Source organism: Thalassophryne amazonica, chromosome 11 (genome assembly GCF_902500255.1).
Source record: "Thalassophryne amazonica chromosome 11, fThaAma1.1, whole genome shotgun sequence".
Lineage (NCBI taxonomy): Eukaryota > Metazoa > Chordata > Actinopteri > Batrachoidiformes > Batrachoididae > Thalassophryne > Thalassophryne amazonica.
This window is the reverse complement of record NC_047113.1, coordinates 55,193,538-55,219,987: the sequence shown is the minus strand read 5'-3', so window position 1 is coordinate 55,219,987 and position 26,450 is coordinate 55,193,538. Positions and strand designations below refer to the sequence as shown.

The following is a 26,450-nucleotide window of genomic DNA, read 5'->3' as shown; positions in this document are numbered from 1 at the left end:
GTGCCAAATCACAACAGAGTTGCCTCAAGGTGCTTCACACAAGTAAGGTCTAACCTTACTAACCCCCAGAGCAACAGTGGTAAGGAAAAACTCCCTCTGAGGAAGAAACCTCAAGCAGCAGACCAGACTCAAAGGGGTGACCCTCTGCTTGGGCCATGCTACAGACACAAATTACAGAACAATTCACAAAACGAATATATATAATTTTTGCCAGCTTGCACTCGACCGAGACGGACGCATTTTTCTCTTCTCCCTCCCTCCTTATCTTTCCTGCTTTTGTGGCGTGTTGTCTGTGAGGCTGCAGCTTTGCTCTTCTGGAAATGACAAAAATGGATCTGTTAAAGTGGTCTCTGAACGCAATTGACACTATTTTTTCTACAAGACATTCGGGAGCGGAGGACCCGACCTGTCCTGCTGGGACGCATGTGATGGGTCACATGATGGACTCGTGGAGGAGATGGCAGGTCATGTGCCTTTACACGCTTTCTGTGGAGGACGTCGAAGATGTGTACACATTCGGCTTGGTGGTGACCGGCTTTCTGATGTGTGGTGCGGGCACTCTGCTGGTTTACCGGAAAATCAAGAAAGTGGAAGCAGCTTGATTGGTCGTTCCAAGCTGCCCTATATGATTGATTCGATTGGGAAGGCAGTGGCTGCGCAGTCGGCGAGGGGTTAACCGCTGCGTTGGATGACATCTCGAGGAAGATCGCAGCCCTGGAAACCCGCTATGACTGTCTGTGAGACCAACATTCTACATTCAGACGCATTGAGAGCACTCTGTTCTCAGAACTGTGGAATCTTTCAGGCTTCTGTTAATCTGGCATATTCATTTGGCTTCCCCAAATACAGCTGCACTTCAAGGTCGCTGTGATAAGACCTCCTCAGAAGATCAACACTTAAGCCTCGCTCCCTGGTTCCTTCCCCCCTCCCCTCAGCTTCTCCAGCTCTGACGTGATCTGTGAACTGTCCAGGACTTTCTCAAGACTGCGCAGGGCTGTTCCCTTCCCCCCCAGACTGTCAGACAAGGCCGTTGACGGCGCCAAACTGGCTGCCTTCCGGAGTTGTTCTGATATAAACTGTCCTTTCAAATCTCGGTTAGTCGTCCTGTGTCCTTGTTTTGTCTCTGTGATTATTGTTTTTTTGTGCTGATGGGATTTTTTTTTTCCTCATTGCCGCTGTGTAATGCAGCAGCTATGAGGGGTTTTTTTTTCTTCTCCTTTTCCCTCGTGTTTTGCTTTCATATATATGTTTTTTGTTCCGGGCCGGCCTCTGTGTTGTGGTGTTGTGTGTGTTTGTTTGTTATGGGTCGGTGTTGGTTTGCTCAGCCCTGCTGTTGACCAAGGCAGGGATGTACATCTGGAGCTGGTCCCCGGGCGCCTTTTATGGCGACCTCTGCTCCTACTGGCAAATAGGATGGGTTAAATGCAGTAGCCACATTTCATTGTGCAGGGTTCTGTGCATATGACAATAAAATTTCCTTGATTCCTTGATACAGGAAATGCTGCTGGTGCACAGGACAGGAGGGTCGCCAGCACAACTACCACACCCATTTCTGGATGGAGCTGCACCTTCAAGCTGGAGTGCCAGGAAGCATATTGAAATTGAGACGATTGTTAGAATTTTGATGGGGACCAAAGTAATTTTGTTCGTAAGTGTGACTATAAAGGATTCCCAAAATATTAGTCTGAACGTGGTTAAAACTCGTCCGTATCGAAGCAAATTCTGAATTATTGGCACGTGCCAAAAATTCTATAGCTAGGACGCCATCGGGGTGACGTCACAGGTCACGTGGGGGGGGGGGTCCACCGTTTCACAGCAGGAAGACCAGCGATATACACAGAAAGTGCAAAGAAAAGACGTCATTTGGCGCGAAAGAAAAAGAGAACATCAACGACAGGAACATTGGGAACCAAAGAGATCTTTGGGAGCAACTGCAACAAAAGACTGGCGATCGAACTCACGAGGATTTTGCAGCGCTGCTTCTGGACAGGTGAGTTGCCTGGTGACTGGTGTCTGACAGTGTACAGTTATGGCTATTATCTGATATCTAGGTCTATAAAACAACGATTTTTCAGCCGCTGAACATAAAAAGGGTGGGGAAATGGGACTGTTCGTTGGAGATTATTTTCTCAGATGCCAGATAACTTGTCTCTAACGCACTTCCGGCTTGAATTCACCTGCAGGTTTTGACGTTCGCTGGGGTGAAATACGCTACGGATTTCCCTCAAATTATCTATGTTCCCACGAAATAAAAATTCCCCAAAAATTTTAATGGGTTCTAAATATGATGTAATTTTATATATATGAAACGTCAGACTATATTTTATCCACTGAAGATTGCTGATATTCCAGCTTTAAACAGAGAGAAAAAAACAGAATCAGGCATCAGAAAGACAAGAAATACAGTATAATTTCTCGGCATTAAACAGAAAGAAAAACAGGAAATACTAAGGTGACTGCGGGCCACTAGCCCTAAGCTTCACTAAAACACCTGTTTCCTAATAAAATGAATTAAGAGTGAAAAGCACAGAACTATACTATGCCAGTATGCTAGCCATACGAAAGGGAAAATAAGTGTGTCTTAAGTCTGGACTTGAATCTGACTGTTTTATTGATGCAGGGAGATCATTCCACAAAACAAGAGAAAGCGCTATGACTTTCAGACTTCTTATTCACCCTAGGGACACAAAGTAGTCCTGCACCCTGAAAACGCAAAACCCGGGCCGGTACGTAAGGTTTAATTAGGTCAGCTAAGTAGGGAGGTGCCAGTCTGTGAACAATTTTATAAACTAGTAGCAGAACCTTAAAATCTGATCTCACTGGGACAGGAAGCCAGTGAAGGGATGCCAAAATGGGTGTTATGTGGTTGAACTTTCTGCTTCATGTCAAAAGTCTGGCTGCAGCATTCTGAACCAACTGGAGACCCCTAATGCCAGACTGTGGTAAACCAGAAAATAGAACATTGCAGTAGTCCAATCTAGAAGAGATAAACGCATGGATCAGGTTCTCAGCATCAGCCATAGACAGGACGGGATGAATCTTTGCTATATTTCACAGGTGGAAGAAAGCAGTCCTCGTAATATTTCTGAAGTGGAGGTCAAAGGGCAATATAGGATCAAAAATTACCCCAAGGTTCCTCACTTTGTCAGTGTGATGTGTGACACACGAGCCTAGGCTGAGCATTAACTGGTCAAATTGATGACAATGTCTCACTGGACCAAGAACCATCATTTCAGTCTTATAAGAGTTTAAAAGTAGGACATTTTTAGACAGCCAACTTCCCATTGATGCAAGGCAATCTTCTAAGGATTTTATGTGAACGAGATTACCAGCAGTTACCGGCATGTATTATTGAGTATCATCAGCATAGCAGTGAAAGGTAATCCCAAAACGCCGTAATATGTGCCCAAGGGGTACTATATAAAGGGAGAAAAGCAGGGGCCTAAGACGGACGCCTGTGGAACCCCAAATTTCATGTCACTAAGGTTAGAGGTAGTGTTACTGTACAAAACACAGTGAGAACGACATACTTATCACCTGTTTGATGTTAATAAAACTGAACAAAACCAAAATCTAATAGAGGAATTGAGGCCCTCTTTCTATGCAGGAAAAAGAGGAGAAAAATAGGAACTGGTACACATGCAATTATTTCCTCTACAACTGTGGGCCCCCAAAGCTCAAGCTTCAAGTTGAAATTCAAGGCAGACTGACGTTTGAAGATACCCATGCCAAGTGTATAAATACAAGAAGACCCAGGACTAGCTGCGTTTCTGCTGCTGTGGGCATGTGCCTGGAAGCCACAACTGCACTGGCAAACACTGAGCGGACTCTTTGTACAAAAACCAGGAGTTCCATGCAAATAAGATGCTGGGGAAGAGAGACCTAGCAAAATGAGGCAGTGTTTGCATTTCACAGCTAACCTACACCAATGGAGTAGCAAGGCTGGAGTTAATCTGTATGCAAGCAAAGAGCCTGGAAAGCTTTCATAAGCCACAAATATAGCAAACAGTTCAAATATAGACAGCAGCACAGTGCCAACAGATGTATGCATCCCTCTGATATGTTTCAGAAAGTGACTGCACTATAATAATAATGCTGCTTGCACACAGCAAATGGTTACAATCACTGCCTCAGTAGTTTACACCACAGTGACATCCTTACCATAAATGGGACACATTTGTGAAAAAATCCACTTAAGTTTTAAATTGTATCCACTATTTAAAAAATTATGTAGGTAATTAAATTAGGGTAGATGGCTGGCACTGTAAAATAGTGCATTGTAAATGGTACATCCCCAATTCCAATGAAGTTGGGACAATATAAATAAAAACAGAATACAATGATTTGCAAATCCTCTTCAACCTATATTCAATTGAATACACCACAAAGACAAGATATTTAATGTTGAAACTGATAAACTGTTGTGTGGGCCGCTGAAGAGGAGGTACTGCTGGCCCACTACCACCAGAGGGCGCCCTGCTTGGAGTGCGGGCTCCAAGCACGAGAGGGCGCCAGACCCAGAGGAAGTGACAGCTGTCACTCATCACTCCAGCTGTCACTCATCTACACTACTATATAAGCCGGACTGCAACTCCACCTCCCCGCCGAGAAATCGACTACCAGAACCAAGGTAATTTCTCTGCTGAATTTAAACTGTGACTTACGTCTGTTTGCAGCCGTAATCCTGTGAAGACCCAGAAGAGGGACAAACAGGAGCTGCACGAGTGTGTGTGATTTGGAGGTGGAGGTGCTCCCTCCTAACGGTATCTGGACTATATATTACTGAGTGTGCGGACTCACACTCACACATCATATTTCTGCTTTCTGCCAGCAGTACCAGGGTCGACAGTCGAAGACAGAGGCCACCTGGGGACTCGGGACTTGGCGGCTCCGGTGTTCTTCAGACCGTTGGTGGTGGAAGCCGTGTGGGACGCGGCTTCTCTCTCGTCGGGGGTCTTCTATCTTCGAGCCTGCCCACACTTCACCTGGTGTTTATTGACTGTGAGATTAAGACACGTTTCGTTGTGTAATATCACAACATTAAATTACCTTTTGGCTTACTCATTGTCCGTTCATTTGCGCCCCCTGTTGTGGGTCCGTGCTACGACACCTTCCCAACATAAACTTTATTTTCTTGCAAATATTTGCTCATTTTGAAATGGATGCCTGCAACACGTTTCAAAAAAGCTGGACAGTGGTATGTTTACCACTGTGTTACATCACCTTTCCTTCTAACAACACTCAATAAGTGTTTGGGAAATGAGGGCACTAATTGTTGAAGCTTTGTAGGTGGAATTCTTTCCCATTCTTGCTTGATATACAACTTCAGTTGGTCAACAATCCGGGATCTCCGTTGTCGTATTTTATGCTTCATAATGCACCACACATTTTCAATGGGCGACAGGTCTGGACTGCAGGCAGGCCAGTCTAGTACCTGCACTCTTTCACTATGAAGCCACGCTGTTGTAACACATGCAGAATGTGGCTTGGCACTGTCTTGCTGAAATAAGTAGGGACGTCTCTGAAAAGAACATTGCTTGGGTGGCTGCATGTGTTGCTCCAAAACCTGGATGTGCCTTTCAGCATTGATGATGCCATCACAGATGTGTAAGTTGTCCATGCCATGGGCACTAACACACCCCCATACCATCATAGATGCTGGCTTTTGAACTTTGTGCTGGTAACAATGTGGATGGTCTTTTTCCTCTTATGTCTGGAGCACACAACATCCATGATTTCCAAAAACAATTTGAAATGTGGAGTCATCAGACCACACCACACTTTTCCACTTTGTGTCTATCCATTTCAAATGAGCTCGGGCCCAGAGAAGGCGGTGGCGTTTCTTGATGTTGTTGATTTATGGCTTTCGCTTTGCATGGTAGAGTTTTAACTTGCACTTGTAGATGTAGCGACGAACTGCATTAACTGACAATGGATTTCTGAAGTGTTCCTGAGCCCACGCGGTAAGATCCTTTACACAATGTTGCTTTTTAATGCAGTGCCACCTGAGGGATCGAAGGTCACAGGCATTCAATGTTGGTTTGCGGCCTTGTCGCTTATGTGTAGAAAGTTCTCCAGATTCTGTGAATCTTCTGATTATATTATGGACTGTAGCTGATGGAATCCCTAAATTCTTGCAATTGAATGTTGAGAAACATTGTTCTTAAACTCTTGGACTATTTTTTTCACTCAGTTGTTCACAAAGTGGTGATCCTCGCCCCATCTTTGCTTGTGAATGGCTGAGACTTTTGGGGATGCTCCTTTTATACCCAATCATGACACTCACCTGTTTCCAATTAGATGTTCTTTGAGCGTTCATACAACTTTCCCAGTATTATTTTGGCCCCATCCCAGCTTTTTTGAAACGTGTTGCAGCATCCATTTTCAAAATGAGCAAATATTTCACAAAAACAATAAAGTTTATCAGTTTGAACTTAAATATCTTGTCCTTTGTGGTGTATTCAATTGAATATAGGTTGAAGAGGATTTGCAAATCATTGTATTCTTTTTAGGTTTATATTTTACACAACATCCCAACTTCAATGGAATTGGGTTATAAGTCATGCATATATACCAGCTGCAATAGCAGCAGAGTTTTAAATACTGTTGCCAAAGTCAAAGCGTGGAACAACAAAACAGTGCATGGCAGATACACAGCAGCAGAACAGCTTGTGGTCGGAAAGAACTTTATTTTACTGTAGTGTGCGGCGGTTTAGTGTGCAGCTAGAAATGAATAATGTGCAACTCCCAAACTCAGTCTATAAAATATTACCTAAAAACATCTACACAGAAATATACATACATAGACAAGGAGTTTACAGATTAAGAAGCCTCATTAAACCACTGAGACATCAGAAATCATCAGAATAAACTGCATCTCTAAAGAAAGTGCATTGATTATAATCAACAAGAAACCCAAACATTCACCTGGATACATTTATTCAAAATGCTGTCTGTTAAGCAGTAGAAACAACAGTAAAGCTTACTTTGGCTATCAAGTTTCTTCATGGTTACAAGTCCAGGGACTTGAGTGAGTGACCAGTGGGAGCAATGAAGTATAGACACGCTGGATTCGGGTATCATGGTAGCTGTGCAGCGTGCGCTTGATTTTCAGTTCCTCCTGCAGATACGCTTCAAACTGGGCATCAATAAAATTCCACAAGGGACTTGTAGCTGTCAAAAAGTGAGAGAAAGGAACAAAATCTGAGGCTAATTGTTTCAAACTACAATGTCTTGTTTGGGTAACAATACAGTACAAGGTAATAAAGAAAACATTTTAAAGAGAAAGTAGATAATTTATTGTCATTTATACATAATAGTAAGTCCTGTATAGATTCTGAGGCCCATTGATACAGGATGAGAGTCTATAGTGAATAAGACTTCCGCTGGGTGCCAGTTTCACAGAGATTACTTCCCCAGCTAAGGCTGGTACCCATTTAACCTTTGGAGCCAATGGCTGATGAAACATTAAATCTGCCCATTAATAAGGACCACGTTACCTTCTCACTTTTGATGGACTCACTGAAGCTACACATAGGTCTCATCCCTTGGAAGATGCAACCTCGATTCTAGGGCAGTTTTTAATCTGTACATGTATTCAGTCAATGCATCCTGAGATCCACTTAAAACCACAGGTGGAGACATTTGCTCCCTCCAAATTAACAAATATAGCACACTAAAATATATTCTGATTATAGTTTATAATTTTTTTTTTAATAATTCATAATTTTTAAGTACTCTCACCTGCTTCGCCCTTCGGAATGAAGGGACAAGCACTGGTACCAATCAGGAATTATGTAGAACACATAGTACTCGCTTCAAAGTACTCCCTACACTGGTAATAGCTTGGTCAGCAAATATGTATCATCAGTTTGTCCATCCCAGCTAGACTGTGTAGACTAACTCGAAATCATAAATTCTATCATCTTGTAACTCATTCATTCATTCATTCCCTTATACCGCTTAGTCCAATTACGGGTCGCAGGGGGCTGGAACCTATCCCAGCAGTCATAGGGCGCAAGGCGGGGTACACCCAGGACAGGACGCCAGTCTGTCGCAGGGCCACAAACAGACAAACAACACAGACACACCCAGACACACACTGTGGACAATTTCAAAGATTCCAATCCACATAACCCGCATGTCTTTGGATGTGGGAGGAAACCGAGCATCCGGAGGGAAACCCACGCACCACACGGGGAGAACACACGCAAACTCCACACAGAAATTGAACCTATGACCTTCTTGCGGTAGGCAACAGTGCTAACCACTAAACCACCATGCTGCCTGTTGTAACTCAGCAAATTAAAAATAAGACATAATAAATATTAAGTGATAGATTTGTGGCTTCTAGATTGGGTAGTGTTATAAAATAGGTAGCTCACATTTATCAAGGGTGGTAATAAATTATGCAAAGGTTTCTATACAGGGTTTTAATGGTGTGAGTCCAGAATGTTTTTAGAACCTTAGACCTCAACAGTTTTTAGAGGAAGAACTCAACCCTTTTACTTCCTGTTAATTATGTAATTTCAGTATTATTATTACTTCTATTTTGTCATTTGATTTTTAAATGGACCACAATGGAAATAACCATTTCACTTTCTTGTGTCATCCATGTATTTTAAACATACATTCTTTTAATATAGAGATGATTTACCACTCCCTGCTGGAATGGAGTGAGTCCAGAATGTAATTATCAATGTCCATTGTTCAAAGTTGTTTGCTATTATCCATAGTTTCCACCAAAATATTAGTCCTATCAACATTCCATTTTGGCAGCATTCATCCTTGACCCAAACACATAAGTATACCAAATGGCAAATTTCAGCTTTCTCCAGTTTGCCCGAGTTGCATGTATGTACACAGGCAGAGCTCGTTGTCGTTTCTGCATTCTACCACAAGCAGGTGCTTTTATTTTTGCACAACCACAAAGACAGACATGGCGGAAGGCATCAAACACACTACACTTCTCACTCATGGTAACGGCAACACTTAAGTTAACTGACTAACCAATGAACTACAAAAATGTAATAAATCAATAACACTAACACATTGTTAAGCCCCTTTCACACCGGGGCTGCTTCAGTTGTTTCCTGTGCGTCATGACGACGCAGGAATGTCTGCGTCAGGTGCATGTCAGGTGCGCGCAGCAGGAGGGCAGAGAGGAGGTGAGAACACAGCCTGCAGGTTCTCTGCACAGAGGAATCAGAGTGCACAGTCTGACTGTGCACTCTGATTTCTCTTCTAGTTATATCTGTTCTTGTGCTGAGCTGCAGGTCTGCTATCTGAGTTCTGTTATAGTTTATCTTCTGCCTTTGACCGCGAACTGCCCGTGAGTAAATGTGATGTCTGGAGTTATACTTGATGTGAACATGTCCTGTCTCTGGCAATCAGTCTGTGAGCAGGACTTTTATTGACTTTATTTAAACACATTTGTGAGAGAAGAGTGAGGAGCTGCAACAGCATCATATTTTTTTCTGTTTCTCTTTTTGAGCGTGTAGTTTCACTGCATTGTGTACACGGTATAAAAACAATCCTGCGTGATTTATACTTCAGGAACAATGGAACACAGCAGAAATCATAAACTGGCATCGGGTAACGTTGTATTGTGAGGGTGCGCCTTCCAGTCACGTCAAGTAACGTTGTGTTGCCCTGACTTGTACTGAAACCACTTCCTTTCTGCGTCGAGCACAGGACGCAAAAAAAAAAATTAAACATGTTTAATTTTCGGGTCCGATTTGCTTCGTCCTTTGCGCCCCTTGCGCTGTTGTTGCATCGAGCTGCATCGTCTCCGCACTGGGTTGCTTCCACGTGGGCTTCGAGTTGTGTCGGGAGCGTCTTCACTCGAAGCGCCCCGTTGTGAAAGGGGCTTAAACTAACAACATTTAAAATCCAAAACTATGAACTCAGCACAATGTTCATTGTTCACTTGCTGTTAGCTAATATCTATTTCTATTTTCTCCAAAAAGTATTTGTCCTATCAACTTTCCGCATGTGTTTGGCTATGGAAAAGAAGCCGGAGCACCCTGGAGAGAATGCGCACAAACACAGGGAGAACATGCAAACTCCACACGGAAAGGCCACAGGTAGGAATCAATCTCATGACCTTCGTGCTGGAGGCAACAGTGCTAACCACTAATCCACCATGCTGCCCAAGTACATGTAATTTTATATGTATATATCAGTTTTGCCACATGCAAAAATGTAAATGCACAAGAACCACATACAATTGTAATGCAAACGTTTGGGCACCCCTGATAATTTTCAGTGATTTTCCTTATAAATCATTGTTTGTCTTGGATCAGAAATTTCAGTTACGATATCATATAGCAGACAACACACTGATATTTGAGAAGTGAAATGAAGTTTATAGTATTTACAGAAAGTGTGCAATAATTATTTAAACAAAATTAGGCAGGTGCATAAATTTGGGCACCCCAACAGAAAAAAATACATCAATATTTAGTAGATCCTCCTTTTGCAGAAATAACAGCCTCTAAACGCTACCTATAGCTTCCAATGAGTCTGGATTCTGTTGAAGGTTTTTTGGACCATTCTTCCTTACAAAACATCTCAGTTTGTTTGTTTCCGAGCATGGACAGCCCACTTAAAATCACACCACAGATTTTCAATAATATTCAGGTCTGGGGACTGAGATGGCCATTCTAGAACATTGTACTTGTTCCTCTGCATGAATGCCTTAGTAGATTTTGAGCAGTGTTTAGGGTCGTTATCTTGTTGAAAGATCCAGCCCCAGCGCAACTTCAAATCTGTCACTGATTCTTGAACATTGTTCTCAAGAATCTGCTGATATTGACTGGAATCCATGTGACCCTCAACTTAACAAGATTCCCAGTACCTGCACTGGCCACACAGCCCCACAGCATGATGAACTACCTCCAAATTTTACTGTAGTAGCAAGTGTTTTTCTTAGAATGCTGTGTTCTTTTCTGCCATGCATACCGCCCCTTATGTCCAAATAACTCAATTTGAGTTTCATCAGTCCACAGCACCTTATTCCAAAATGAAGCTGGCTTGTCCAAATGTGCTTTCGTATACTTCAACCGACTCTGTTTGTGGTGTGTACACAGAAAAGGCTTCCTCAGCATTACAGCATCATACAGCATCTCTTTGTGCAACGTGCGCTGTATAATTGTACGATGCACAGACATACTATCTGCTGCAAGATGATGTTGTAGGTCTTTGGAGCAGGTCTGTGGGTTGACTATGACTGTTCTCTCCATCCTTTGCTTCAGCTTATCTGAGATTTTTCTTGGCCTGCCACTTCAGGCCTTAACTAATACTGTGTCTGCGGTCTTCCATTTCCTCACTATGTTCCTCACAGTGGAAACTGACAGCTGAAATCTCTGAGATAGCTTTTTGTATCTTTCCCTTAAACTATGATGTTGAGCAATCTTTGTTTTCAGGCCATTTGAAAGTTGTTTCGAGTCTCCCATGTTTCCATTCATTAGAAGAGATGCAAAGAGGGGAAACATTTGCAAATGGCCACCTTTAATAGCCTTTCATGACTGGATTTACCTCTGTAAGGAGGTCAAGGGTCAGTGAGCTTACCAAACCAATTTGTGTTACAATAATTAGTGCTAAATGTATTCAAATCAATAAAGGACAAGGGTGCCCAAATGTATGTACCAGCCTAATTTTGTTAAATAATTACTGCACCTTTCTGTAAAACTAGAAACTACATTTCACTTCTCAAATATCAGTGTTTTTGTCTGCTATATGATAATATTTAACTGCAATTTCTGATCCAGACAACCAAGTAAAATCATGAAAATTATCAGGGGTGCCCAAACCTTTGCATACAACTGTAACGCCGCATTCACAACAGGCGCAATGCGACGCCACAAACCATCTCCCGGTGTGTCGCTCTGCTTTTGCTGCGAAAATTCGCCCCAGTGCGTCATCAAATAGGAGGAGCATCCATTCCACTTGCCGCTCCGGTTGTCAGTCAAGTTAACATGACGGACCTTGATCACATGGAGCGAGTTGCTGTGCTCTTAATTGTTGTGGAAAGCTGACAAATGTCGCCGGCGCCGCCCCTGGGTTCACAACATCCTCATGGGGAGTTTCATTATTTGCTGCAGGAGCTGTGTCTGATGACGGCCGCCTTTCAGCGGTCCTTCCGCCTCTGCAGGACGCAGTTTGAGGACCTCCTGTCCCGTTCACGCATGCACATGTAAACAATTAAAAAAAAAAAAAAAAACTGTCCGCTGCCCCTGCTGCGGGGCTGCTGCTGCGCTCTTCCCCCAAATTCTGTCATAATTGTGTTTATAAACCATTCACCATTTGTTTTATTTACATCTGTGTAGTTAATAAATAAAATAATCTTCACAGACGATTTGCTCGCGCGCGCACAATGAAAAAAAAAAAAAAAAAAACCTGTCCACTGCCGCTGCTGCGGGGCTGCTGCTCGCTCTTCCCCCAAAAACTCTGTCATAATTGTGAAATAAAGGACAAAAGGGATATAAGTCCTGCTCACAGGCTGGCTACCAGAGACAGGACATGTTCACATCCAACTCAGCCAAACTCCAGACATCTCCATGTCACTACATATCCAGTCCCTGATTGCTCATCGCAACGCGACAAGATGAAAAATTTCTGATTTTTCAACTTGGGGAGGAGGACAACGCAACGCGATATCACGCCACAAGTGCGCCAATCGCTCAAAATCGCTTCATTTGCGCCGCTTCCTCGCATACATCACGTCGCAGCTGCGTGGCTTCAACTTTTGTGGCACCACAACGCGTCCTTCCATAGGGGATTACATGGCAACCTGTCAGCTGCCGTTGCTCGCATCGCGCCCGGTTGGAACGTGGCATTAAAGAAATACTCTTGATAATATTAAAAGTAGTGAATCTATCAAATGCTTTTGTAGAGTGAGGGTAAGATTTACCTGTCTTCTTTATTGATCTGATCTCCAAACCCTACAGTGTTGACAACAGTGAGTTGAGGCGCACATTACTCTCTTGGAGTTCATAGGTGTTGGACTTCAGCGTTACTCCTGGCTGGTTGTGCTGCGTCGGCTCACCCTCAAACTTAGTATTGAACAAGGTATCCATCAAGGTGGATTTTCCCAGCCCCGTCTCACCTAGGTAGTACAGAGAAAATGCATCAGGGAGTGACAGATCATGTTACATGGTATTGTAATTTCACAACTTTTACACAGCTTTTGCTTTCTTTGTATTATAGTCCTTAAATAAATTATTTTTGTGTATACTATCCTGTATCCTCCACTCTCACTTTGTTTTTGTTTTTTTTTTTTGTGTTTTTTTTTTTTTACTTATGCTACATACTACATGGAATTTTTAAAAATGGGTTAACACTGACTTTACCAGTTGTTACCAACCTTATAATTTCTTCTCAAGGTCCTGATTAATTATTAATTTATTCATTCATTTCAAATATGTTCTGTCATTAGAAAAGTCAACCACATTCACAATATTTATAATATCTTCACATTGCCATGTTTGAAAAGGAGTAGGCTTAAGTATAAACTTATTTTGCCCTATGCTATTTCTACAATACATTAAAACACATGTTTTTGATAACAATTAATTGGTTTTAATTCTACAAACTTTATTTTGTAAAGAGTTTGTCAACTGAAGTTGCTGCACACCTCATTTAAATATTGTAATCACTGAAACAGCAGAAACAGCTGCTTATTTGCTGGTGTAATCTGATATCAATTTACTGGTAGAATTTCTCATATGACTCAGTTATGCTGCTCTCCCTGGGTAAGAAGCTCTATTTTCGGTTATCCCAGCATGGAGTCAAGCTCAAGGCAAGTTGTCAGCTTGTTTTCAAAGGCTCCCCACCCACAATGGCAAAGACAATACAGCTCACAGTAAGAATTCCAATAAAACCTTCAGAAATCATAAATATCATACCAGAAATAAATACAGCACAAATGTTGGCCAACTTCATCACCCGGCAGAAGAAATAGAAACCCTTAGCATTTTTGCTTCTTTTTATAGCAATGCATAGCAATATAGAATACAGTGAAAACCATTTCAGTTTCAATTCAGTTTGATGAATCTGACATTCCGGTTGTAACACCAAGGCACTGTGATTTAGTTCCCTTGTTAAAGTAAGCAACTCTACATCAGTCAAGCGTACAGGGCTTTTTTTTGTCTTTGTGTGTTACTGTAACACACATCATTGCATGTGAATGTGAAAAATGGCCATGTGCATCATATTTTTTTATGCATGAATTTAGGAAATTACATGGAAGAGGTAAAAAAAAAAGAGGAAAAACAACCTGCAAGCCAACCTGGCTACACCAATTAAATGCACTCTGGCAAATTTAATGTATGCTTGAAAAAAGATGAAGCAGACAATTGCTGTCAATAGTGAACCGCAGTCTCTTTGAACCCCTGCGTGATATCGCGGGATTTGACTACTTTCAGGGACAGGCTGCACATACACAGCAGCACTTTGTGGCTGGACCACAATGGAAACAAGCGTTTCTCACTTTCTTGTGCTATCTGTGTATTTTAATAGGCAAATTACGTTATGTATTTGTGCATTATTTTACTAATAAATTCAATCAATCAATCACTTCTTACGGAAAAATGGAATATCGTTTGGTTTCAGCTGCAATCACAGAACCAGTCACGAAAAGTACAGGATTTTTTTCAGATCTCAGTGGAGAAGTGAAGACAAGGCAAATGCGAAGGGTTGTGTCAGTAGGTTTTAGCCTACACACCTTGACAGAGTAGCTGTGGTCTCTCCCCTGCACAACTGCCTCGATATGTTTGAGCGCCGGGTCACAAAACAAACTGCAACACATGTCTGCGCTCCACTAAATCTTCACTTTTTCTTTGCATTTTCACTTTGTTTGTGGTGCAATTTGCTCAAAAACTCAGAGAAAGTTCCATGTTTCTGATGGGGACAGACAAGGGCTGTCCCCGGAAGTACAACGCCTGGCAAAAATTATGGAATCACCGGCCTCAGAGGATGTTCATTCAGTTGTTTAATTTTGTAGAAAAAAGCAGATCACAGACATGACACAAAACTAAAGTCATTTCAAATGGCAACTTTCTGGCTTTAAGAAACACTATAAGAAATCAAGAAAAAAATATTATGGCAGTCAGTAACGGTTACATTTTTAGACCAAGCAGAGGAAAAAAATACGGAATCACTCAATTCTGAGGAAAAAATTATGGAATCACCTTGTAAATTTTCATCCTCAAAACTAACACCTGCATCAAATCAGATCTGCTCGTTGACATTGACCCTGTGCCATGACATTGACCCTACGTGTCTTCTTGCAAGGAATGTTTTTGCAGTTTTTGCTCTATGGCAAGATGCATTATCATCTTGAAAAATGATTTCATCATCCCCAAACATCCTTTCAATTGTCCAAAATATCAACGTAAACTTGGTGCATTTATTGATGAATGTAATGACAGCCATCTCCCCAGTGCCTTTACCTGACATGCAGCCCCATATCATCAATGACTGTGGAAATTTACATGTTCTCTTCAGGCAGTCATCTTTACAAATCTCATTGGAACGGCACCAAACAAAAGTTCCAGCATCATCACCTTGCCCAATGCAGATTCGAGATTCATCACTGAATATGACTTTCATCCAGTCATCCACAATCCACGATTGCTTTTCCTTAGCCCATTGTAACCTTGTTTTTTTCTGTTTAGGTGTTAATGATGGCTTTCGTTTAGCTTTTCTGTATGTAAATCCCATTTCCATTAGGCGGTTTCTTACAGTTCGGTCACAGACGTTGACTCCAGTTTCCTCCCATTCGTTCCTCATTTGTTTTGTTGTGCATTTTTCGATTTTTGAGACATATTGCTTTAAGTTTTCTGTCTTGACGCTTTGATGTCTTCCTTGGTCTACCAGTATGTTTGCCTTTAACAACCTTCTCATGTTGTTTGTATTTGGTCCAGAGTTTAGACACAGCTGACTGTGAACAACCAACATCTTTTGCAGCATTGCATGATGATTTACTCTCTTTTAAGAGTTTGATAATCCTCTCCTTTGTTTCAATTGACATATCTCGTGTTGGAGCCATGATTCATGTCAGTCCACTTGGTGCAACAGCTCTCCAAGGTGTGTTCACTCCTTTTTAGATGCAGACTAACGAGCAGATCTGATATGATGCAGGTGTTAGTTTTGGGGATGAAAATTTACAGGGTGATTCCATAATTTTTTCCTCAGAATTGAGTGATTCCATATTTTTTTTCCTCTGCTTGGTCTAAAAAAGTAACCATTACTGACTGCCACAATCTTTTTTCTTGATTTCTTATAGTGTTTCTTAAAGCCAGAAAGTTGCCATTTGAAATGACTTTAGTTTTGTGTCATGTCTGTGATCTGCTTTTTTTCTACAAAATTAAACAACTGAATGAACATCCTCCGAGGCCGGTGATTCCATAATTTTTACCAGGGGTTGTAGGATTATGCTCTTTCATTTAACCTCTTTAGTACTCACCCTCAAATGAGACTACAGTACCCAATTAATAAATCTTGCACATGATGGTACTTAATTGTGTCAGAGTACACCATCACGATAATATCATCACACCTTCAAAGTTGTGAATTTAATCTTGGAATGTTTTATGATGTCTAAAAGGACAAAGATAAAGTCCCTCCTCTTGTTGGAGGTGAAGTCAATAACAGTTGGTCATTATTCCCATAGTGAAGATGTGCTCTCTGTCTGGGCTGTTGTGACACTGATGTTTTAATAAATATTGAAAAAGAGGTAAATACAAACACTGAATCATGAGCACTGTTCCTAAGATCAGAAAAATAATCACTGGCTCAGGGAAATGTTCCTGCAGTCCACATTGCAAGCAAGTCATCTTTTGTCCTGAAAGTCTCGAAAAAACAGTTTTCACAGATATACTTACCGACACAGAGGATGTTGAGCAGAAATCCGTGATTGACAGACTTATTGACCAGCTGGTCAGGCATACTGTCAAAGCCAACATGGCCAGACAGGGGGACAGCGCGAGCGCCTTCTCCCTAAACATTAACAGAAATCAACAGAAAACATTAAATAACTATTAACCACAGAACATCTCATGCAGTGAAATAGTTTTAGTTCCCTTGTTAAAGTCCACATATCTCACATCAGTCAAAGTGCACAGGTTTGTTTGTCTTTATGTATGACTATGACACGCATCATTGCAAATCAATTGTGTTACACTGTAAAGCTGTTTCAGGTAAACTATGACTGACTTCATGTTTCCTGGGCTTATTCTTTCTCACTGATGAAAGAGAAACCACAATGTACATATATGGTAATGCAGCAATGTTTATTCCAAAATAATTGTAATAAATCTGTTGGGAAAGTGTAGGAACACGGACCCACAACAGGGGGCGCAAATGAACGGACAATGGAGTAAGTCAAAAGTAACAACGGCTTATACGGTTGTGAATGGTGCACAAGACGAATACAACCAATCACAGCAATGGACAACAGTCAATTCACAAAAGTGTCGTGTGGGCAGGCTCGACGATAGGAGACACCTCTCCAAGGTAAGACCGAACCACACGGCTTCCTCCGCACAGGACCCCGGGAATACTGGAGCCCGCCAAGTCCCCGAACTCCAGGTGGCCACTGCCTCCGCGTGTCGACCTGGTACTGCTGGTGAGGAGCAAAGAACAGTTAGATGGGGGGCGCATATGGCACCCAGGACTCCGAACGCAGGAAAGGTACCTCCACCTCTCGTTGGAACAGTAATCCAAAAAACTAGCTCAATCCAAAAGATGCACTCTATTTGCTTTGATACGTTACCTCTCTGTAGAAACGATATCTCGGCAATGAGGTGGAGATGCCCGTCCTGCTGATATACCTCCGTAGTGATTGGGATCAGCTTTCTCCGTTGATGGGTTACATCTGTCATCCTGGCTGCTCCTGTAAGGCGGCAGCGCCCTCCGGTGCCTGGAGCCCGCCACTCCAGGCCGGGCGCCCTCTAGTGGTGGTGGGCCAGCAGGTACCTCCTCTTCAGCGGCCCACACAACAAAATCATCCAGATGAAGCAAAAAAATATCTGATACCATAGGTTCTAAGCTCCTTAAAAAACACAACAGCCCATTTGTAAGATAACAGTGAATAAATCATATCACTGTGGCCTAAATCATGACAATTCTTGTTATACGCTGGTGCATTTCCATTCACTCAACTATTGCACTGTTCATACATATTTCTCTGGATCAGCCTATCACTTCACACCAAAGTGTAAAAGCACTGTTGTTAGATATGTGTGGGGGCGTGTGGCTGATGGTGAGCATCTCCATATCAGCCAATCCATTTCTGCAGCCCCACATCAATATTATGAGGTATGGGAAAGCAAAGAATTTAGATTATACAGCGACGCCAAACCTCAACCAGGAAAACCTCATCTAACCGACCATTATGTGCCTTAACATAACACAACTCTGTTTTCCAGTGGAGGTTTTGAAGCATTGTGCAAAAAACATTTCCATTTGAGAGAGAGTTTAAAGTAATCAGAGATGCTGTGGGTGCTAAACAGTTGTGGATTATTTGAATAGTTGAAACTGGGTTTAAACAGCTGAAGGAGAATTTGGAAAATTGAGGCCGTTACTCTTCAGAAGCAAATGTAACATTCTTGAACCCCCCCCCCCAATTTTTTTTTTTTTTAACTTAGAGAGGTTTGGATTCACTGAACTGCAAATGGACATGAAGCTGCAAAACACTGCTATTCTGGGCAGTTGCTCTGGGTTTGATTTCTTCCTGTGATCTGAAACTGAGCATACAGCCTGGTCCACAAGGAGTTAGACAGTGAAAAAATTTGTATTTTTTTCCTAGATACACCATAGCAAAGGAGCTGAAATAAGACAATCAAGATGTGCTTGTAGTGTACAATTCTGGCTTTAATTCAAGAGGTTTAACAAAAATATTATATTAGTCGTTCAGGAATTACAGCCATTTGTACAGTGCCAACATTTTTAGAAACCATGAGCAATTAGACAAACTACATATGAGGATAACTGCTAATACAAATCATGACTTTTACAGCCAGTTTCCCTTAGATAGGTCAGGGGATGGATAAACAAACACTGACCAGACACTGAATATGTCTTCGACTTAATTTGCATAAATCATTAAGAAACCAAAAAGTATGGCACTGTATATTAAATTTGTCTGGAGTAAGCAGTTCTCAAAGACTGGCCATGCAAGCAAGAGACTACTGAGGAAAGCTACCAATGATACTCCTACGACAACTTCTGCACAGCACAACTTTTGTCTGTTACACCACCAGTAATGGTGTCATGGTGGAGTGGAACAGGAAAATATCTTCATGCAAGAAGAAAGATTGAATCTAGGCTAAAGGTCTCCCGAATGCCTTATGGCAAACTGTATCTGAAATCTCATGTTATCTTTAGAAGAAAATCTTCTGTTCCACTGTCTTGTGATAGAATAGACAAAGGTTGCACTAAGTAGACCTTTGCCAATCACAGCTATAGAAGCCATGAAACTCCTCCAGAGTTGTCATGTGTGTCTTGGTGGCTTCCCCCATTAGTCTCCTTCTTGCATTGTCACTGACATTTACCATAGGCAGTGGATATTCTTCCATGACCAGAAGAGGACTTTCTTTGGCTGTGATTGGTACAGAATACGCTGTGATTAGTCTAGCATGAGGACATCATCACATGACCACCTTTAGCAGGTTTTTTTTTAAATACTGTCATGACTCATTGTTCTTTTTTTTTCTTTTTTTTTTGGTGTTTCTAACCTTACCCTTTTAGGGGAGGTAATGGTCTAGTGGTTAAAGCGTTGGGCTTGAGACCAGAGGATCATCGGTTCAAATCTAACCCTAACCTGACTGGAAAATCACCATGGGCCCTTGAGCAAGGTTCCTAATCCCCTAGATGCTCCCGGTGTGTAGTGAGTACCTTGTATGGTAGCACCCTTACTTCTGGGCATTATTTGTAAAAGCGCTTTGAGCGTTCGCTATATAAATGCATATTTACCATACCATATTTACCCCTTCCCCTAACCCTCCCTTGTCACTCTCCCTTCCCACTAGCGCCAACACCAACACTAACCCCCCCCCCCCCATGCCCCCACTTTGTTTACATACTTTTTTGTAAACCCCTTGAATTAAAGCAGAAAGTTTACACTACGTTGATTATCTCATTTCAACATGTACAAAAGCTAAATTTGAAAAAAGTAACTGTTCAACCACTTATGGGTTTGACTGCAGGTAAACTTTGTACACGTTGCAAATTGCAGATGAAAATGTCTACATGTAACCTTAGGGCCACATGATCCCCATTAACCAAATCATGATTATATTTTCATACTTTCTATGAAAATGTTTTGGAGACAACGCCCGACTGAAAGTTAACGGGACTGATATGAAACAATATAACGGAAATGAACTATGCAGAATGGAGGTAAGAATAAATGGCCTACCTTTGGTTGCATATTCTTATTGGTGTATCATTTTAGCTTGAACAGAGTCTGGTACACTGCTTACAACAGTGAATTACACAAATGCGCTATCGTTATCGAGGTTACAGCACATTCATGCAGGCGGAGGTAAAAAAAAAAAAAATTTAATATTTGAATCAAAGGGCTATATTCCAACAGAGCAGCTTTAGGCCTAACAGTCGCAAAACTGTCAATTTATAAACGCTTCTTTTAAAAGCGTTATTATACGCACATATTACCGTAATTACGTTAACTATGAGCTAGCTAGGGTGTAATGCAACGTTAGCCACCGGAGAGCAGGTACTGGTTGGCGCTAATTTATTATAAATTGCATAATAACGTGAAGATAAAGTGTAATTTTTAAACTTTGTATAGACAATACGCATTTCAAAAGGCACGTGGTGATAGTGACAGAAATACACAGGGGAGGAATAAATAATACTGACCGCTTGCCGTGCTATCTCAGTTGACGCCATCGCTCGAGGAGGAAACCTCTGCTGCTCGTGAGCTGCAGCTGCACCCACTGAAAGAGGGCCCACCAGGCATGTACCACTCTGTTTAAAATGATACTTTCACTAACGAACGCCGACTGCGCCATCCATACGGACTGTAAATTTAGCAGGAAAAAAATACAAATTACCAGACATTTATATTAGTATGTTTCTTAAATTACTGACACTAAAAAAAGGAACGTTACCCACATCTTAACCCCATGGTCGGCCTAAATGGTTTCGCCCACTGAAAAAAAGAGCGTTTCGCTCCAAGGACCATATATTCTGTGGCAGGAACCATAGATTTTTTTCTGCTCTGTTGTTGGTGTTTTTGTTTTTTGATTGGTAGGACATCGATTTAATAATTAGAACTGTATCTGTGAACAAATGTTTCTCACTTCTATTGACTAAAAATTAAAATTTATTTTTAAGCTGTCAGGGTTTTGACGTTTTCTTTTTTAAGTACATACCCATCCATCCATTTTCTATACCCGGGTCACGGGGGGGGGGGGGCTGGAGCCTATTTTTATGCATGGAAAAATGTACATATGTCCTGTAAAATTATGTGTGCTCAGTTAACTTGGTTACGCCCATTCAAGTCACACGGTGCTACGTCGACCAATAGGATGAAGGCAGATTATTTAAAAACAGCCGCGACAGCAGTTAGCATTTTGTATCCTAACCGCGATCTGATCCTAAGCGACGATAATTGTTGAGGCTCAGGTAACGTTAAGGGCGCTCTTTTACGCTTATTTGATATTAATTATCAAAAACTACTGTTAATAGTGTTTGTAGTAATTATACGCTCGTCAAAACCACAACTAGCGACTAGCTTGTATTAGCTATGTCATTGACTGGCTCGCTTATGCCGTCTGCCTGAAAACCGATGTGCTGTACAGTTTAACATAAATCTCTTACAAGTTACAATCAATATTAAACACGAGGCAAGACGGTCTTATGTCAGGACATACCAATTGAAATGTATGTTGCCGAACAAACTGGGGCTCATTCTTAATACTAACTAAAAATAAGTGAAATTACCTGTATGTTTTAGACAGACTGGTCAACTGTACTGCCAAGGCAAACTGCCTTGTGAAAGTTATTTCAAGAAGCTAATAAACATGGACAAAAGTATTAATTTTTTTTTTATGAATGCTACTAAGATATACTTGGAAGCATTAGTAGGGAAACATGCTCTTTGCATTTGGAAAAAAGAATGACCAAACCCTAACCCATACATGCATGTACTCTAGAAATGCCCAAACTACATAAAAATGTAGTCTGTGACGGTATCATGATCTGTGTACCTATGGTTTAATCAACTCGAATCACCTACCAACTCGTAGCACCTACTTGGTCAACTAGCACGCGATTCCAAAAGTTAGCTGGCAGGTCTGGTAAATATAAATAAAAGTGAAGTGTAACAGAGTCCATTTGATGAGTTGACCAAGCATGTGTTATGAGTTGGAAGGTGATATGAGTTGACCTGATACCGTACCAATAGTACCAAATTTCAGCTTGTCTGTTTTTGTTCCCTCAGGTAAAATGTCAACTGTAAACTTTGCAGAGCAGGAAAATACTTTCCTCCAAACACCTTCACTGAAGATGCGACAACGTCTTCAGTCTGCGCCAGGTGTGAAAATTCATTTACATACACACTGGTATAGATGCACATTTTTAACTACTTGAGATAATGTGAATGTCTGGAAGAAAATCTTATATTTCTCTCTTGTATAAAATATGTGGTATAAATCTCTGTACATAATCTGTTTTCTTCTCCAGATAAACTCTTAAAAACTCCAACTACCAAAAACATCAATACTCCACTGCCATCTGGTCGTAAAGTTTTAGGGACTGTCAACAAAATTTCAACCCCTGCTCCAAATGCACAAGAGAAGAAACTCCAAAAAGTACAGGTTGGAATAATTCAAATGAAAAATGACATTCTGTTTTGCTGGACTATATTTTATAAGGTTACACTTACACTGTTATTTTCCCACAGGAAGCCAAAGTCAAATGTGCTCCTCAGACGAAAGTGGAGGAATACCCAGATATTGAAAAGTTTATACCTTATGACCCCATAGGTACCAGATCACTTTAGTAACAGTTAACACCTATTTTTTTTTTCTAACTGAGCAGCCATATTAGAGCTTATAAATAACACTTGGACACAGCCCAGTGGTCTTGACTTTATTACAGACAGATATGTACTCTGTGGAGCTGGATTTGTTTAACCATTCATAAGTCTAAATTTATACCATAGTACCACACTGGTAGATGTACAACTAAACCTTTGGGGTATTGTAAACAAGCTGTTGCATATTGCCTTCTGTTGCATTAAGTGAACCAGTAATTATATCCCCAAGACCTAGAAAAATGTCTGAAAGATGGCTTACACATCAAATATTTATTGTAGAAATGTAGTCTAGGATGTCTCTTTAAAAAAAAAAAAAAAGTCATGGATTTGAATCTTTCTAGAGTTCGAAAAATACAGCATACCTGAGGATTTGATTCGTCTTGGTAGTCTTGGTCTACCAGGACTGGCATGTATTCCACAACTTCCCTGTCTTGGTGAGAGGGACCTAGAAGTGGTCAGTCCACTGCCATTTCCATCACCTGTAAAGATGACAAAACATCCAGGTACTGACTTTCAAGACTGTATTCAAAATGTCACTTTGTTGTTCCTAATCACACATTGTATGAGTAAAGTTTACAGTGTTTCTCAGTTACTAATTGGAGTTAGTTTCTTAATAAATGTTCAATGTTATGGAAGTACATTTGGAACACTACTGTCCTTTTCATTTCCTTGGGGCAGACCTCATTTTAAAGAGTTTTATATGTATATATTTCAGCCTCCACTAGTTCACCATGGTAAAATGGTTTTCTTATGTTTTGTTGTGTTCTTTCTAAGTCTCAATTTCACTCTCCAACAAATTTGAAGATGGCACATACAATGCATCTGGAAAGTATTCAATGCTTCACTTATTACATTTACATCTATATAGTGCTAAATCACAACTGCTTGAGGAAGAAACCTCAAGCAGGCCAGACTTAAAGGGGTGGCCCACTGCTTAGGCCGTTTTAACAGTTACAAGGTTTTATAAAGTTTGTATTAAAAAAAAAAATAAACAAAACTTCAGCTGCAATAATTTAAAACATCAGTCCAGCATCCCGCTGTCCACAGATGCCATTCCTGCGTATTTCCCTCTGCACCTCGGACAATGAGGGGAAAAAAAGCAGACTCCGTCAGGTAGAAAACCACACCTAAGGTATAATTCATTAACATTAAATCAACATGAAAGCAGAGAAAATACTAAGGTGATCGCTGACCACTACCCCTAACTTCCCTAACGGATCCCAGATTTAGATAAAGTTGAAGCACAGACCTCACTTCAACATTCTATGTTACAGCCTTATTCCAAAATGGAGTAAATTAATTCCACCCCCCCTCCCAAATTCTACTTACAACACCACGTAACGTGAAACTTTTTTTTTCCTCCACGTGTGTGTATAGAAATACACAAAACTGAGGAATCACGTGTACGTAAGTATTCACACCCTTTGCTCATTACTTTGTTGATGCACCTTCGGCAGCAAATACAGCCTCAAGTCTGAAGCTTGGTGCACCAGTTTTTTTTTTGTCAGCTTTGCCCATTCCTCTTTGCAACACCTCAAGCTCCATTAGGTTGGATGGGGAGTGTCTGTGCACAGCCATTTTCAGATCTCTCCAGAGATGTTCAAACGGATTCAGGTCTGAACTCTGGCTGGGCCACTCAAGGACATTCAGAGTTGTCCTGAAGCCACTCCTTTGATATCTTGGCTGTGTGCTTAGGGTCATTGTCCTGCTGAAAGATGACCCGTCACCCCAGTCTGAGGTCAAGAGCGCTCTGGGCAAGTTTTCATCCCGGATGTCTCTGTACATTGCTGCATTCATTTTTTCCCCTCAATACTGACTGGTCTCCCAGTTCTCTCGCTGAAAAACATCCCCATAGCATGATGCTGCCGCAATGTTTCAATGAAACATTGTTTATTGCTAGGGATGGTGGCTGGTTTCCGTCCAAACATGACACCTGGCTTCACACCAAAGACTTCAGTTGTCGTCAGATCAGAGAATTTTGTTTCTCATGGTCTGTCTCCTTCAGGTGCCTTTTGGCAACTTCAGGTGGGCTGCCATGTTCCCTTTACGAAAGAGTGACTTCCATTTGAACCACTCTACCATACATGTTCTGATTGGTGAATTGCTGCAGAGATGGTTGTCCTTCTGGAAGGTTCTCCTCTCTTCAGAGGAATGGTGGAGCTCTAACAGAGTGACAGTTGGGTTCTTGGTCACCAACCAGACTAAGGCCCTTCTACCCCAGTCGCTCAGTTTTAGACGGGCGGTTGTACCTTAAGACAATCCTGTCTCAGGTATACAGACAAATCTTTTAACTTCATGCTTGGTTTGTGCTCTGACATGCATGCATGCTTTTCCAAATCATGTCCAATCAACCAAATTTATTCCAGGTGGATTCCAGTTAAACTACAAACATCTCAAGGATGAGCAGTGGAAATGGGAGGCAGCTGAGCTTACTTTTGAGCTTCATGGCAAAAGCTGTGTATACTGGACGCGCATGTGATTTTAGTTGTGGGGGTCTTTTTTTTATGAATTTGTAAAAATCTAATTTTTTCCATTGTTATTATAGGGTATTGCATGTAGAATTTTGAGGGAAAAATGAATTTCATCCATTTTGGAATAAGGCTGTAACATAAAATGTGGAAAGTGAAGCACTGAATACTTTCCGGGTGGACTGATGTGGAAATGGCATCCTAGACATGCTCACATACCAACACTTCTGGAAACAAACTCAGTAGTGACTTCTCAAATTGGAAACAAGACTCTCACATGAGCCATGCCATCTTAAGTCATGGCCTTGGTATGTAAAGTTTAGTCAACTGAGCATATTGAGTCAGATTCACTGTAATATGGTTTTAATTCAGAAATTCTGCAAAATTTTATTGCCTGTAAAAACCCATCTGCAAATGGACATACAGACTATAATTATAGTAGTCAGTGACCCAAATTTGCTTTATGAAATTACAAATACAGGATAAAAAAAATCCTGAAAATGTAGAACTGAATACACGCGTGGACACGACAATTCAACAATGTATATGCACTCTGTAGTGGGTCGTCTATGACATATTGTTATGGCTGAGCAATTACAGGTTAAGCAGTGCGTATTGCACGTTGGTTACAAATTTTCTTGTTTTGAGTTTGTTGCACAGTTTCCATTCAAAATGTTCACTGAAACTGGAGGATTTCATCTGACACACCTTGAAATTAGTTTTGTTTTGTTTGTTTTTTTGTTTGTTCCCCCCAGATTATTGCCTGGAACTGGACGCCTTCCTTCAAACATTAAGTGAACTGACTGTGGAGCTCCCTCCAGAATCAGAGACAGACTGAATCTGGTTCGGATTACAATGTTAACTTTTACTTGCTGAAATAAAGTTTGTTTTAATGGTGCCTGTGGTGTTTTGGG

At 41.2% G+C, this 26,450-nt stretch overlaps 2 protein-coding genes across 2 annotated transcripts in view; one reads left to right on the top strand and one right to left on the bottom strand.

The window, feature by feature from the left end:
* The window catches only part of sept6 (septin 6), a 36,172-nt gene extending 15,184 nt beyond the window's left edge, over positions 1–20,988 (bottom strand). Inside the window, 7 exon segments of the mRNA XM_034181780.1 lie at positions 6,987–7,069; positions 7,072–7,153; positions 7,155–7,173; positions 12,914–12,968; positions 12,971–13,108; positions 16,887–17,001; positions 20,887–20,988. Coding sequence (XP_034037671.1) covers positions 6,987–7,069; positions 7,072–7,153; positions 7,155–7,173; positions 12,914–12,968; positions 12,971–13,108; positions 16,887–17,001; positions 20,887–20,916 — 522 coding nt within the window. The 5' untranslated portion in view covers positions 20,917–20,988.
* LOC117520435 (securin-like) lies at positions 20,859–26,410 on the top strand. Its single transcript, XM_034181781.1, has 6 exons — positions 20,859–20,982; positions 22,472–22,564; positions 22,714–22,847; positions 22,934–23,015; positions 23,410–23,571; positions 26,292–26,410. Exons 2-6 carry the CDS (start codon positions 22,477–22,479, stop codon positions 26,372–26,374), a joined length of 549 nt encoding a protein of 182 aa, XP_034037672.1. The 5' UTR covers positions 20,859–20,982; positions 22,472–22,476; the 3' UTR covers positions 26,375–26,410.
* The last annotated feature ends 40 nt before the right edge of the window (positions 26,411–26,450 follow it).

What these genes read in the sequence shown, in the direction of transcription:
- LOC117520435 (XM_034181781.1), top strand. Translation starts at nt 22,477, where the DNA reads ATGTCAACTGTAAACTTTGCAGAGCAGGAAAATACTTTCCTCCAAACA. An exon ending in ACGTCTTCAGTCTGCGCCAG is followed by an intron (nt 22,565 to 22,713) that starts GTGTGAAAATTC and finishes TTTCTTCTCCAG; the next exon opens with ATAAACTCTTAAAAACTCCA. An exon ending in AAAGATGACAAAACATCCAG is followed by an intron (nt 23,572 to 26,291) that starts GTACTGACTTTC and finishes TGTTCCCCCCAG; the next exon opens with ATTATTGCCTGGAACTGGAC.